Below are 15,385 nucleotides of genomic sequence, written 5' to 3'. Positions count from 1 at the left end.
GTCATTTTCGTGCCAGTCAAAAAGTGCAATCATTATGAATAGGCCTACTGTTAAAGCATGAAACGGAAGTCTTGCGATAGACTTTTCTTCCCTATTGTGACATATATCCGAGTAAAACAGCATCTGGAACAAGAAAAAAATGTAGGGCAGGACTTGATTTTGTCCACTGGGAATTGATTGGACGGTCGTGGTTTGCTATTGCTGTGATCTCACATGAGTGGCAGGTTGTCCCGCTCTTGTGCCAGTAAACACGTCATCAGAGAAGAGATGGGAAGTCATTTTTAATATATAATGCAATATTCCATAAAAAACAAGAATTGTCCATTTTGAGTTCATGGTGAGACACTAAAGTGGTGCCCTACATGTTAACATGCAACTATACACGCGTGCACTCACACAGACACATGCACATGCACAAATTCAAATACAAATTCATGTACACAAAGTGACAGGAAATTCTTCTGACATATCCCGCAGCCAAGCAAGCAAGAGCTAAATGCATCAAGCATGGCTCTTGCCTCAAAAGTGGAGCCAAGTCACAGCATAGGCAGTGATTCATTATTATTGGGAGATGACATTTAAAAACATGCTAAAATGTGCAGTGTGTGATGCGTTTTGAACTCAATATAACCTTCAAGTATAAACGTGTGTTGGTTAAAACATTATAACAATCTCAAAACATTGTAAACTTTAATAGAATTCAACAGAAACATGATTCTCTGTTCAATAAAGAGCACACAAAACAGAAACGATTTGGCTTGAACAATAAGTACATCCTATTTCTCTCCAAGGTATCTTAAATCAATACTTTACCAAAGCTTTGATTAGAAGTGGCAAGGTGCTAGAACTCAAATCTCTCTCCTTCACTCTCTATTTCTCTTTGTGTCTGCCTCTAGCCATTCCATTTGCTGTTGAAAAGAGCTGCTCTCACTTAATCCGATTTTTTTTTTTACTGTCTAGAAATTTTTGGACAATCAAATGTTTGATCAATATCAGAGATTACAATTAAAAATTGCAGAAAATCTTTAAGACAATCTCCAGCGTGTCTCTCAGCAAGCATGTTAAATGGTGAGGACAAAAACTCAGGCAGTATATTAACATGTGCCTGATATTCATATCTTAATGAGAGCATGTATGTACTTCAGTACCAAAATAAATTCTGGCCCATCATGTTTTGTGTACTTGACACTAATTTATATGGTTTAGGAATTTCTAAACTTATTTTATTCGTAGTATAGGCAATGTTATATCAAAGTTTGAGACATATTTCTACAAACCACCAAGTTGCAAACATTGAAATTTAACAAGCTACAAATCATAGATACTGCTCTTCTAGATCTTTTAGGATGAGCGTCATAAATATGAAGCTGTGTGTGCGAGGCTGCCAGCGAATCTAAAATTGGACCCCAGACTCGGGCTTTTGCCTCATCGTGACGTGAAAGAGTTCCCTTCGACAAATATAAACCCTTTCTAAATTTAGTCCCCTCACAATATCAATTCGTGAAGATTTCTTTGACGCTAGTCACGTGTGAGCATTTCGTGAGTGTGTATGTATGGGGGATGGGGGGGGGGTGACATTTTGACATATAAAGCTGCTTCAAGGGCGAATTCTGCATTAGAAGCGAGCGCAAAACCGAACTGCGCAATTGCGCGAGGCATTCATCTAGGGTTGCGAGGGGTTGAGCGATTACATGTCCAGTCTACAGATTTCGCGATCCAACTGCTCGGATGGATTATGCCAACTCTTCGAGGAATAAACGGAGGTCAGAGTCATGGAGAGCAGTGCATCGACCACCCGTGCACCGCTGGATATCACGTCCGGGGATCTACAAGTTGTACTGATACAATTTTGTTCCCCGTCATGAACTGTCCTAGAGTTGCGGTTCAAAGTTGGAGGCTTTAAGAGCGGGGAACACCATGCACACCGCAGAGCTCGCGCTCTCTTTCCTTCTCGTCGTGATCATCGTAGTGTCGCTGCTGTCCAACGTGCTGGTGCTGATCTGCTTTCTGTACAATGCCGAAATTCGCAAGCAGGTTCCTGGGTTGTTTATACTCAACCTGACGTTCTGCGATCTGCTTCTGTCCGCCTCCAGCATGCCGCTGACACTTTTCGGGGTTTTGAGTAATGCACATCCCGGAGGACACGTTTTCTGTCAGGTGGTCGGGTTTCTGGACACTTTCCTGACCACCAACTCCATGCTGAGTATGGCTGCGCTCAGCATCGATCGGTGGGTTGCTGTGGTGTTCCCTCTGAGTTATCATTCCAGGATCCGACACCGGGACGCTGTGCTCGCTCTGGCTTACACGTGGGTGCACTCCTTGTCCTTCTCTGTGGTTGCCGCGTGCCTCTCCTGGGTGGGCTACCATCAGCTGTACGCTTCCTGCACGCTCTGTAACGGCAGGGCGCTCCATGCCAAGACGCAGTTCGCGATTTACACGCTGGTGCTTCACACGCTCACGTTCCTGCTGGTGTCAGTGGTTCTCTGCGTCACGTACCTGAAAGTGCTCAAAGTAGCGCGCTTCCACTGCAAGCGCATAGACGTGATCACCATGCAAACGCTCTTATTGCTAGTGGACATTCACCCGAGGTAAGAATGAGGTCGAATATTCAGATTTTTACAGTTAAGAGATTTATAAATAAATAAACTGACAGGAGTGGTTGCCAGAACTTTTTCGTAGAAATACAATGACAATGATACAAGCACTTTAGTGATGGCCCATTTTACAGGCACTAAAAGTGTCCAATGCAAAAAATTCAGTCAGTAATAAGCATTGTGTTTAGCATTATACACTAAACAAATAACATAAAATGCAACAAAACCCAAACATGTACATAACCAATTACAAAAAAAAAAAGCTTTTTTGTGCGTGTGATATACTTTAAATCTATACATTTAATTTTTCATTTTTAAATTTCGATTTTAAGAGTTTGCACAAATAGATATTAAATCAAGATATTCAGTACTCAAGTTTAAATAGAACCCAGAGAAACTCTTTAGAGTTTCAGCACCACCGCTTTGGTCCACCGGAATTTAACCTGCTGAATCCTATAATTGTTCTCAACTAAGTGAACACATGTATTTTACTTTTTGGATATGCCACTGAATCTAACAACATACATATACACACACACACACACACATATACATATATATATATATATATATATATATATATATATATATATATATATATATATATATATATATATATATATAAAATGAAAAAATAAATAAAAATAATTAAATGCAAAACATTGGTCAGCATTGTAATTGCTGGGAAACTACAGCGTAGAAAACTGTCACAAATCTGAAAACTGGCATTTTTGATTAATCTTTGAAAAAGGCATCATATTATAATTGATTAAAATGGAATTAAACAGCTGTGACTATTCACAGTAGACTCTTACTGGACCCCTCAAACTAAATTCTGTCACAAATGTAACTGGTGCAATGACATAATACATAAAAAGTGATCATAAATATCTTCTTTTAAATCAATCAAAGAGTAATCTTAAATAATACAATGTGGTAGGGGTGTAACGATATTCAAACCGAACCGAAAAACCGCGATACACCCATAGGATACACCACCCACAGTACGAACGCACCCCGCCCCCAGCTGCCAAGCCCAGCCCAAACCCATTGTTTAGGTTGACCTCACTTTACCTTATGTCACAAAACTAATTTTTCTTCCTTGACATTTGATTAAATAATATTAGGTGTGTAACAGTACACGTATTCATCCCGCGAATTTTCGTGTCTTATGTGTAGGCTACAATGCAGCGTTGTAGCCTCACCGCCATAAACCAACATCATTAACTACCAATAATAGCAATAAGCTCCGCGTTTTGTTACTTTTAATAAGAAACAAGTGTCATTTTTCAAATCATGTCCATTTTATCAAGAAATTAAAATACAGTACAACTTACTGAAAGGTATTATATCTCATGTAATCGCAGTGTTTCAACGGTGAAAAGACATCAGTAAAACAGCTTGTAAACAATATCCCACGTAGCATTACATTTACCTCAGGGAAGTCATTCAGTGTCCACAGCTTGTTAGTCAGCTAGAGAAATGAACTCTTTCGCTAAATATATGCACTGTCTGTATTAGCCTATATATTAATAATATTTAACTTAACCTGTTAGTGATGTCTTGATTATTTAATGTATGTTTAAAATATCTGTTATGAAAATGACAGTGTGTAATGATATTTCAACAATGAATTGGAGTAAAAACATATAATTAAATGTAGAAGTTAATGCAAAAAAATGCATTATGTGCAGTTTATATGTTTGCATACAATTTGTTATTTGAGTGTTGATTATTATATCTAAAAAATAAATAGCAACTGAATATAGGCAGATAGTTTTGGCTCGGTTGTTAACTTTTAATATTATAGTAATGTGCAAGTAAGTGCTCCCTATATAGTTTATAGCATTAGCAAGGATTATTTTTTATATCCTTAAGAAACTTTTAATTATAACTAACTTCATTTAAAGACAGAGACTCAATTTGTTCAGTAAACCACTGTTTAATAAAATAAAAAAAGAAATTTAATGTTTAGTTTCCTCTCGCCCTGCTGTACCAAACTGTGATGTCAAAACCGAGGTACGTACCGAACTGTCAGTTTTGTGTACCGTTACACCCCTACAATGTGGCACATCTACCAAATAATGAGGCTGAAAAAAGTTAGTGGCTGACGTAAACACACCTCTCTCGTGTGCCAAGAAATATCAAGAGACATTTGTGCTTGTCAGAGAGTGCAGATCATCATCTCATTGCCCAGAGCACCGGATGACTTTCAATGGCAATGTGTCGACCACAATAACTTATTAACCAACAATGAAAAATTACAATAGTCCTACACAACACATGTAATGAGCACATCTAGAGTTCAAGCAGGGGATGTATCAGATTCAGAGCACTCCACACATGCAAATTGAAAGGAAAATGACTGCCAGCTGTTGGCTCTTTTGGGATTCATGTAAAAAAAAAAAAAAAAAAAAAAAAAATTTTTATAGACTGGTATAGCAATCAACAAAACACCACACTTCTGTGTAACAAAACTGAGCATGTGAGCATGTGTTAAATAATCCATTGCAGGTGTGACAAAGTCAATCTGGCATTTCAATGATTCACTGAAACAGCTTGGGCAAACATCTTCTCTCTATGGGAACTCCTGTCTCTTTAATGTTTTGACAGAAGGTTCCAGATGTTGTCAGTGGTGAAGTATGTATGTTCATCCGGTCCATAAATACAGTTTTAAATAACATCTATTTGAAGCTGTATAAAAGTCTAATGTGCTCATCTCACATGCAAAAAAGCATAATACAGAGAGAGAAATCATCTAAATGGAGGTCATATCTTTTGTCCAGTGTTCGTCAACGCTGTCTGGAGGAGCAAAAAAGGAGGAGACAGAGAGCCACACGCAAAATTAGTACATTCATCGGAACCTTCGTCGTCTGTTTCACCCCTTATGTCATCACTAGGTGAGCCACCTGCTTTTCTTCCCCGAGCTCCTAGAGACTCAGCATCTGTGCAGTCATGCTCTTATAGTTTAAATGTGTTGGCCAGGTTGAGATCTTTGAATGTAATTAACTGCATTCTTGATTTAATACTCAAAAGCTGGAGGACACTGTGTATTGTTTAAGGTTGACCGTGGAATTTGTAAAAAAAATAAATAAATGTTTTTACAGTTTGTTACTGGACATTCCTTAATATTTTTAACCTTTGTGATAATAATTCTTGTAGGTATGAGGAACAATGTGTATTTAAAACAAAGGTGAAAAAGTCAGTTAAATCAAAAGCAGTAAAATAATTTAAACATGTTGCATCACAATATAAATGAAAAATAGTTATGTTATATATATTTTTGTGCTGTCAATCGATAAAAGAATTAACTAATTAACTAACTTTTAATTTAAGTGAACTTAAAACAATTTTCACATAAACCCATTATAATAAATGTCACATTTACCTGCCCTTCAATATATCACGGCTCAGTTTTTTCTATTGGCCCAGTCAGACCAATTCAGATTTTTACTTGCCCTGTCAAAATGCACAAAAATGTATTGTTTTCGACCCATGTAACCTTGTAAACAGTGCTTTAAGATTTTCGGGTAGGTCTAACAGGTAGGATATATATACAGAAATTGAATAAAGTTATTGAACACTTCACAGCCTTCACTGCATAAATTATAAATGAAATACAGATTAATCCTTATTAAAACTACCAAAGTTATTCAGTCAAGAGCAGCGAGTGATTTTCTTTAATATTTTTGTTCTTTGGTTATCCTAAATGACAGACAGCAGAGGGTTTATTAGGCTGCTGTCACTTCAAGACCTGCCGCAAATGACGCGGATCCCATTTTATCGCAACTCTTTACGTTCATTTAAGATTACATTTAACTCCTTTAAGACTTGTCTTGTTTTAATGGTTTAAAAGCATTTTCATGAATAAGAGCGTGATCATATAATGTAACGCTAGCAAAAGAATGACGGGGAAAAAATGGATGCTGCGCTAATTGTGGTAAATATTTTGAATGCTTTAAACTGAAAAAATTTGTCAAAAACATTAATGCATTAATTTTTACAGCCCTAATAAATATATATAAAAGGGTCTCCCCCACAACATCCTACAAGTTCTGAAGTGTGAAGCCTGTAGTTCTAGTACTAATGTCACTGGTCATGTATGTCCACCTGATTTAATGAAGAAGGGCCTCCTATCTTGGCATGTTACATAACCTTGGTGAGCTCAGAGAAGATGAAAGGATGAACTGTATTGTGTATCCCCGACTCTTGCTGCAGGTTTTCATCCTCAAAGCCCCTGTCAAAAGCAATTTTTAAGAGCAACCGTTAGTGTCCTTCAGGTCACAAATTATCCCTCACATAAACTGAAAACAGAAATTGTTCTACATTCACTACCTCTTCAAAACAAATGTATAACCTTCTATAGGCAAAGAAAATACTGAAAATGTGGTAACTGGTATATCAGGTCTTTGGACTTATATCTTCCATATCCACCATATCTTGCTCATATCTGTGTCATGTCTTTAGGATTGTGGAGCTGTTTATGACAGAGCCATTTAATCCATATTGGGGCGTGCTGTGTAAAAGTCTGGCTTACAGCAAAGCTGCATGCGACCCTTTCGTCTACTCTCTTCTGCGACACCAGTACCGGAAGACCTGCAGTGACATAATCAATCGACTCAAGAAGCGCAGTTCCCCGAACAACTCCAGGCATCAGCAGGAAAATGGAAAGATTGGGAGAGCTAAGGAAATCGTAAAGGATGGGGAAGTCGAAGCCAGACCTACAGACTGAGGTCTCCTGTTGCTATAGAGATGAACAATTACAAAGGTAGAGCTTCGACTCTGGAAGGAGAGAGAAGAATGAAAGTAGAAAAGACAGCGGGATATCAGGCTCTGCATTTCTCAACTCAAAAAGAATTCAAGATGTAACTGTAGCAAAAGAGATTTAAGTAGCAAAAGAGATTCTTTTGAAAAATATTTTTTCTCTCTTTCTCTTTCGTTCTTTCGTTCTCCGATCCATTTTGAAGTCAAACTACTGTAAAGCTGCAATCCACGAGAGCTGCTAGTTAGCCAACATTCAAAGAGAATTCGTTGGACTTATTACCTATCGTGGTCTGATTTGTCTCTTATGGTTTAGTGGTAAAGTGCTGTTTAGACTTATGAATAGGTGACTGCTTTGACTTCAACTAGTAACATGGTCAAATGTGAGAAAACAGAAGATCACTTCTAACATTGTGAGTTTTTCAAAAGACAGAATAAGAAATAGTATTTTCTAGATGATGTTTTAGTGGAACTCAATGGCATGTGGCTTTGATTTTTTTGTAGCATGTATTGTATCTTCAGGGTTTAGATATGAAGTCCCAAAGCAATTGGCAGACCTGTTCTTACGGTGCCTTTATTTATTTTATTTTATTTTATTTTATTATTTATTTAAAATGAAACCTCTATAGACTGAATTTTATATGAAGTTATCTGAAATTAAGAAGCTAATTTCAGCAGAGAATTGTAGAGAAATGTTGAGTAAACCAAAGGGTACAAACAAAGGAGATATATTAATATATTTGAGTGTGAAATCCTAAAGGACTTAAAAAATGTTAGATTAAATTGTGACAGCATAAACAGTCTCTTTTTCTAACTTGCCTCTCAAAATTATGTGTGAAAATATTGTGCAAGTGCCTGCATTGCTGTCATGTGAATTTAATTAACGTTCCCTGTGTGGCCACAAGATACAGGAACAAGATACAGGAAAAAAAATACTTGCAAAAGAACGAAAAGGTTTTCTTTCCCTATTTTCCTTTTGAGTTTTTCAATGCTGTTCTTTGTCAATGTATATATACATACACATTTTTGTATTTTTAAAGGAGTAAATCATTTCTACAGAGTAATTTATATCTGAATGTCACTCTATAGTAAATTTGTATTGTTTTATTTATTGTAGCGTGCACGTATGAGTATGTGTGCGACTGTGATATTTGAAAGTGGGAGTATTATTACACTTTGAGGGTGTTTCTGTATAAAAATACATGTTTAAATGTTTTTCTTTTGTGCAAATGTAAAGCCTTAGGAAAGAAATGTCTATTTTTGTTAAACAGAAAAAAATGTAGTTTTAAATTTTGCTACATAAATATCTTTGTGACTTTGATGACAATAAACAGTGGATTTGAAAAGAGATTTTTGTTGTTTGACAGATTTATGCAGAGCAGAAAACACAAAAGAAATTAATTATAAGCAAAAAAGTCTGATTTGTGCTCTGCATGACTGGTATATTTGGTCTTCGACAGAGTCCTCGCCTTCCAAGTTTCCCTCAGTCTGCGAATGGAAGAGAAATGCATGGAAAGTTCAATCCTAAAGTACAGTAGGAGAAAGAAAGAGAGAGAGAACGGTAGGAATGTGGGAGAGACAATTACTTTCTGAAACTGTTTAAAACAGATTTCATCCCTCCTCTGTTCAGCTGAAACGAAGACAGCTTTGCACTCATGTTCCGGCTCAGAAAGCTCACAATAGAGGGAGAAAGAGTCAAGAAGTCTCTGTAATTGCACGTTCAGAAGAAAAAGAAAAGAGGGAAGATAAAACGAAAAGTAGAGAGTGTGAAGGCAGACATTAAAGAACAGCAAGAAATGAGACCACTAAAGAATTCTAGGTAATTATCACCACCCCCACTTGCAATGCAAACAAGAACAAAAGAAAGATTCATCAGAATCCAGCCCCGACCGCCCCCAGATTATATCCTTACTCAGTTTCTCTACTGCGTTTGTTTAATTTTATGGATTTATTTTTCACTGCTGCATGTCATCCCCATTTCTCAGTGATCCATAAATACTGCTCCACAAAGGCATGTAAGGAATAATTGACAACAGGCCGCTGAATTATTAGAAAAATAATGCACACCCCGAGGTGGTACATGTAATATGGCCACGACGCGAAGCGGAAAGAGAGAGAGAGAGATCAAGTGTATGTGAATTACCAGAGTACTGTGCGTCTCTCAGTCTCAACAGTGTTCGGCAGCAGCGTCTCTAATAATAGCCAAACTGTAAGTTTATCTTCTCTAAGAACAACGCCGTTATTACCTCGCTAGTGAGAAATGTCATGTGGCTTTTAGGTTGTTAAACTATTTTACTGAAAAAATCTTCAGAGCAGCACTGACTACACGTTTCTGTATGTCTGTGTGCGCGTTTGAGTGGGAGAAAGAGAGTATGTGCTTTCTTTACATAAAAACATAATTTTGTGGTAAAGAACATGGAAATAATTTGTTTTTATCCTATTGTTTACTATATTTATTTGCTAGGTCAGTGTAGTTGTGAGTGTTGGTTCTTTTGTTGTTGTAGTCTGTAAGGACCTTTGAAATAACTGAAATTGTTTGGCGGAGTGATATAGAACTGTAATGTGGTCAAGATCTGCCTGGAACTACTTTAACCGTGCGTTTACTTTAACCTCAAATGTTTTGTGAGCACCAAATCATCCGTGTGTGTGTGTGTGTGCTTGTTTTATTAAATTAAATTACATTTTCCATTCAATCAGCTATTGATATTATGGTTTAATGGAAAACCACCACTATATCACAATTTTTTTCAAACTCTTTATATTACACATTAGTCCAATCATATTAGACATTAAAGCTGTAGTACGTCACTTTTTTTGTGTTTAAAATTTACTAAATTTATATAATAATCAAGTACATCATGAATCCATTTTCCAAACCGTGTTTTTGTCTTATCCTGAATCTCTACGGTACACCTAATATGAGTGTTTATATTCTGACTATTTTAGACTGGTTCGGGTCATACCACTGCGGAGTAGCCCAGTACCTGCGTGATTTGTCATAGACATAAACAGAAGTAGCTCTGGCTACAATGTTCTTCCGCAAGACGCATGGAGTTCGGTTTATTAGAGCGCCAAAAGTTGCAGCTTTAATACAAAAAACTAGGCTAGCTGTATTAGCTCAAAAAAACCTTTGACTCTGTTCATTTATAAGACTAGGTTTATACTCGCCGTGTCCGCACGAGCGCGAAGGTGCGCGCAGCAAAAATGACGTCATTGCGGTGTGGGCGGTTGTGTGCGTTGGGTGCGCAAGACACCATTTTGCTTGGCGGTGTGCGCGGCTTTTTTTGTAACAGCGCACGCGGCTCCGCATCCGAAGATGAACGACTTTGAGACGAATCTGGCCGAGCTTGTACATCTCACCGCACCGGCACCCAGTTTGTGCGTCTTAAATGAATTGCTTACATTTACAAAATGAGCCTATAGCAGACATAAGCCATTTTAATAAAAATAAAGGTCCATGTTTTAAAAAATGTCCATGAAACTTAAAACTTAATGAAGTGTTTAGTGAAATTAGAAAATATTTAAGAGATCGTTAATTTAGTTGTATAGCCTACATACATGCTTTTATATCCACATATTTTGTTCTAATGTCACAAGTAATAATCTCAGGGTTTACTGGATTTTACATGATTCTTTTTGAAGTGTGGTATTGGTGGTGATGTACTAAAATAAACATCTTCTTCATTCTTCTTCTCACCGCTGATTCCTGATGGTTAAGAGGACAATTACTTGAGTCGCCTCCTGTCGTTTCACAGAATAGTACAACGGCGAGCGCGTCGAGTATAAACGCCTCGTCCGTTTGGGGAGGTGCGCACGCAGGCAGCGGAGACTCGCGCTACGGAGCCAGGCGAAAGTATAAACAAGGCTTAAGGGAGCTCCAAATTTGCCCCTTGGCCTCTGTCCTTCAAGGCCTCCTAATCATCCCCATATACTGATTGGCTTCATCACTCCGTCTCCTCTCCACCAGTAAGCTGGTGTGTGGTGGGCGTTCTGGCACAATATGGCTGCCGTCGAAGTGGATACTGCACACTGGTGGTGATTGAGGAGATTCCCCCTTCCATGTAAAGCGATTTGAGTACCCAGAAAAGCACTATATAAATGTAACAAATTATTATAATTATTATTATAGCTCACAGCAATCATTCTCAATCTATCATCAGTGTGTGTGTGTTTGTGTCTGTACTGATCACTTTTAAATCATGTGGATACATGGTTTCAAAGCCTTAAAGGTCGTATCAAGTTACCTCATGTTCAGGCCCCCGTTACATTTTGCCAATTACAGCAAAGATTGGTTGTATGAGGAGAACAAAGCATCACTGCATTATCTTCTGGAAGCACCAGACAGGGATTTGAAGTAGTCAGTGAGTGAAAACAACTCCTCTTATATTTCATAAATAATTTCTAAAAGACCTTGTTAACCCCAAAGAAATCAGTCTTTAAAACGATTCCTTTTTGTTTTGTGAGGAATGCTTATTGTGGTGTCAGAGGGGATGCATTTCATTTCAGCTTGACCCTAAACAGTTGCATTTAGTGCAGAATTGTCTTTGAAGTCTCTGAAGAGTTTCTCTGTCAGGAGTTGCGCTGTTGTACTGCTATGAAGCTGTGAACAAACAGACAGCGCTCTCTGTTTTCCTTCTCTTTTCTACCCCCCCCTCTCTTTCTGTCTATCCGCTTGCTCGGTTTTTAATTGGGCTCACTGCGAGCTGGAGCTCTCAGTGCTGTGTTTGTGTGGGTGAGTTTTGGAGTGAATCATAGTAATTTAGGAATTTGGGCTTGTGTGTGTGATTTTGTGTGTAAAAGAGGTTAAATGTTTGTACAAGTATGTAGAGCTTATTTCATCAAGACTGTAATCCACATCCTGTTCAACAAAAGTTAATGGTAGCATCGGGGCTAATTTAGTATCTAATAGGGCTGCACGATTTGGGGAAAATGTCATATTGCGATTATTGAGGTCAATATTGCGGCTGCGATATGCGATTGCGATATAATAAACAAATAGTTTCATGAGTCAACTTGCTTGATTCTCAAGGAAAATGCACACACAGATGCTGAAATGTGTATTTCTCAAACTAACAACAACAACTAAATGATTGATAACACCTATAATTCCTGTCTAACAGGTAGGACATATAAATACATTGAATAAAGTTATCAAACTATACAGTCATAGATTAATTCTTTTTAAAGCTACAAAAGTTCTTTAGTCAAGAGCAGTGAGTGTTTTTCTCTGTTCCCTTTGTTCTTTGATTAACTTTAACGACAAAGATAATTAGTGGCTACTGTGTACATGGCCGCGGGAACTAGGGGTGCTGAGGGTGCTGCAGCACCCCCTGACGACAGCTGTTTCACTACATTGGAATTTACGATGACATGACTTTATATAACTTTTTGTTTTTCAACATGTTTTTTGAGAACACCTTCTACCTTTTTTAAATTACTATAAAGATTTAAGATACTATAAAAATTACTATTTCATTTTTATATGTTGTTGAATATTTGTATGACTTTAAAAGAAATGAATATATCATAAGGCAAAAGCCGATCTCGCATGGAGTGAGTGACGTGACACTGTTTGAGGACCAGCATCTCAGAACTGATATGACACTCATTTAATGCATGTGAAAAAAAATATATAGATGTCTTGATTAAAGCATTCTTTGGCATTAGGGGCTGTTCACACAGTACGTGTTTTTCAGTGTGAACGCACTAGGCGTGTTTAACTGTTGCGCTCGCGTCTCGCGCATGACAAAGCATTCTCAAAACGGAGCACTCAAGTTAAAATAAGTTAACACTTATTTTAATACACCTCGAGACCTTGCATTTTTCCCCCGTTCCACTGCCCGCGTTTGACATCTTGAGTTTTCGCTTTGAAAGATTATGCTTTCTGTGTGAACCGGCACTCCTGAGTGAGTATCATAAGGTAAGATGCTGATTTGTGTGCTGTGCTTTTAAAAAATGTATCGAGTTCTGAGCGTTCTCACATAACTCTGTTCTCATTCATTTGTATGTTCATCTTTTTGTTTGGGCTGTTTAATATTAGAATTTTGTTTAAAATACTCCGCCCCGCAATATCAAGCCCCGCCCATTAAGCCCCGCCCCCAGCACCCCCCCTGATAAAAAAATTTTCCCGCAGCTATGACTGTGTACTGTCCCTTTAAGACCAGCCTCTACTGACAGAGACACGGATCTCACATGCGCCTCATTCCCTCTCGAGTCAGAACTCTTTACGTTCATCATAAGACTGCTCTTATGTTATGAAGATACTCGACAAAAAGACATTTTGGCATAATTGTGTGTGTTATTGTTCGTTCAAGCGCGAAAGAGAACTGTATTCTGGCGTGCTGTCTTGTGCGCACGCACGACACTAGTGCGAGTATTTCTGTGTGTCACAATCAGGACATTCACAGGCAGCACGCTCTTTTTTGTCTTTTCGCACATGAATGGTTTAAAGCAACACTATGTAAAAAAAATTTACCTTAAAATAGTGTATCCAAAATCGTTTCAGTGGTTCATCAAGTCGTAACAGGGTGAAAGGCACTTATGCCTCCGCTTTGCGGTCCTTTATCTGCTATAACCACACTATGTAAGATTGCCAGATCGGGTCGCGTTTGTTAAGTTCTAATGAGACATAAGAAAACTACAAATTTGACTTGCTTTACGGCAAGCGTTACAATAGTCATTATTTTGTTTTTCTTCGTTTCTGATTTCGCAATACATCATACTTTCATAAAATCATGCATCATACTCTACCTTGTCTGTGGACAATGGACATCGTTCATTCCAAAGCCGGTGCTGGATAAACAGTGGGCGTGCGTGCGACAGTAGGCTGCGGTAGGCTAAAAGATTTACGACAGCGGTAATGGACAATTCTGTAGGGGGACCACAGAGGAAAAGTTCCAGTATTGTATAAGCATATGCATGAATAAGAGCGGGATCACTAGCCAAAGGATGACAAGATGCTGTCAACAGATGCTGCGTTAACTGCGTTAACAGCCCTAATTTGTTTATTACATATAAAATCGCAGCATTTTGCGTCATATAATCACAGCTTGACATCGCGATTGCGATATGATTAAACGTGCAGCACTAGTACATAACTTTATTCAAGATGGCAATATGTAATAACATTCATATATTTAGTCATTTAGCAGACATGCTTATCCAAACCGACTTACAAAAAAGAAACATCACACAATTTATCAAACAAGAGCAAACACCACTCAGTGTGAGTTTCTAAGCTACAGTATTTTCTTTTTCTTTAATGGAATTGAAAATGCCTTTGGTTATGGTCGGTAATTTTAGATTTACCCCTGGTTTTACAGACAGGGCTTACATTAAGCCAGGAGTAGGCCTTAGTTAGCTTTAACATGCTTTATAAAATACATTACTGGTGTGCATCTTGAGACAAAACAATGACACTGACTCAAGGGCGTAGATTTGGTTTGAACATTGGGGGGGTTGAAGTTTGGGTATGCCTCCTGATATTGTGATCATGGTATAAATATTGGGGGGGTTGTAATGCATAGATTCAAATATTGGGGGGGAGATAACCCCCCTAACCCCCCCACAAACTACGCCCCTGCACTGACTTAAGATTTGTCAGTTCAAGTTGCTTTCAGTTAAGACAGCTCAAACATGCATTTTAGTCTGGAACTAGGCTCACATTCTCATGATAATTTGTGGATCAATCTTTCAATCAAGCCGAGATTAAACAGATTATTTTTTTTCTTTTTAAAGCACAGTAAACTGTTACTGAAGACGACAGATTAGCGATTTTGCTTTTGTGTTCCTGGTATCAATACTAGAGTATTGTCAATCTATAATAGAGCTAAATCTGCTATTACTATTAACATTATTACATGGCTCTCTGAAATACTGTGGTTAAATATTTTTCTGTTTTGAGCTCAAAACTGTGTAATTGACAGTTGTCACAGGCCACTTAACTGGTATAGCTTATGAAAATGGTTATTACTTAAAGAACTAGGCTAAATCCACAGTGGAGAAATAACCACTGTGAAGAGTCTGAAAGA

At 37.9% G+C, this 15,385-nt stretch overlaps 1 protein-coding gene across 1 annotated transcript; it reads left to right on the top strand.

The window, feature by feature from the left end:
- Positions 1 to 427: 427 nt before the first annotated feature.
- On the top strand, positions 428 to 8,698 carry gpr26 (G protein-coupled receptor 26). Its single transcript, XM_084096936.1, has 3 exons — positions 428 to 2,588; positions 5,381 to 5,494; positions 7,062 to 8,698. Exons 1-3 carry the CDS (start codon positions 1,918 to 1,920, stop codon positions 7,324 to 7,326), a joined length of 1,050 nt encoding a protein of 349 aa, XP_083953062.1. The 5' UTR covers positions 428 to 1,917; the 3' UTR covers positions 7,327 to 8,698.
- Positions 8,699 to 15,385: the final 6,687 nt, after the last annotated feature.

Source organism: Abramis brama (assembly GCF_963993115.1).
Source record: "Abramis brama genome assembly, chromosome: 21".
Classification (NCBI taxonomy): Eukaryota; Metazoa; Chordata; class Actinopteri; order Cypriniformes; family Leuciscidae; genus Abramis; species Abramis brama.
This window is presented reverse-complemented; position numbering and strand designations above follow the sequence as displayed.

Bases quoted from the DNA above. Each gene is read 5' to 3' on its own strand.
- gpr26 (XM_084096936.1), top strand. From the start codon at position 1,918: ATGCACACCGCAGAGCTCGCGCTCTCTTTCCTTCTCGTCGTGATCATC. The intron at 2,589-5,380 runs GTAAGAATGAGG...TCTTTTGTCCAG, and splicing joins CTAGTGGACATTCACCCGAG to TGTTCGTCAACGCTGTCTGG. The intron at 5,495-7,061 runs GTGAGCCACCTG...TCATGTCTTTAG, and splicing joins ACCCCTTATGTCATCACTAG to GATTGTGGAGCTGTTTATGA.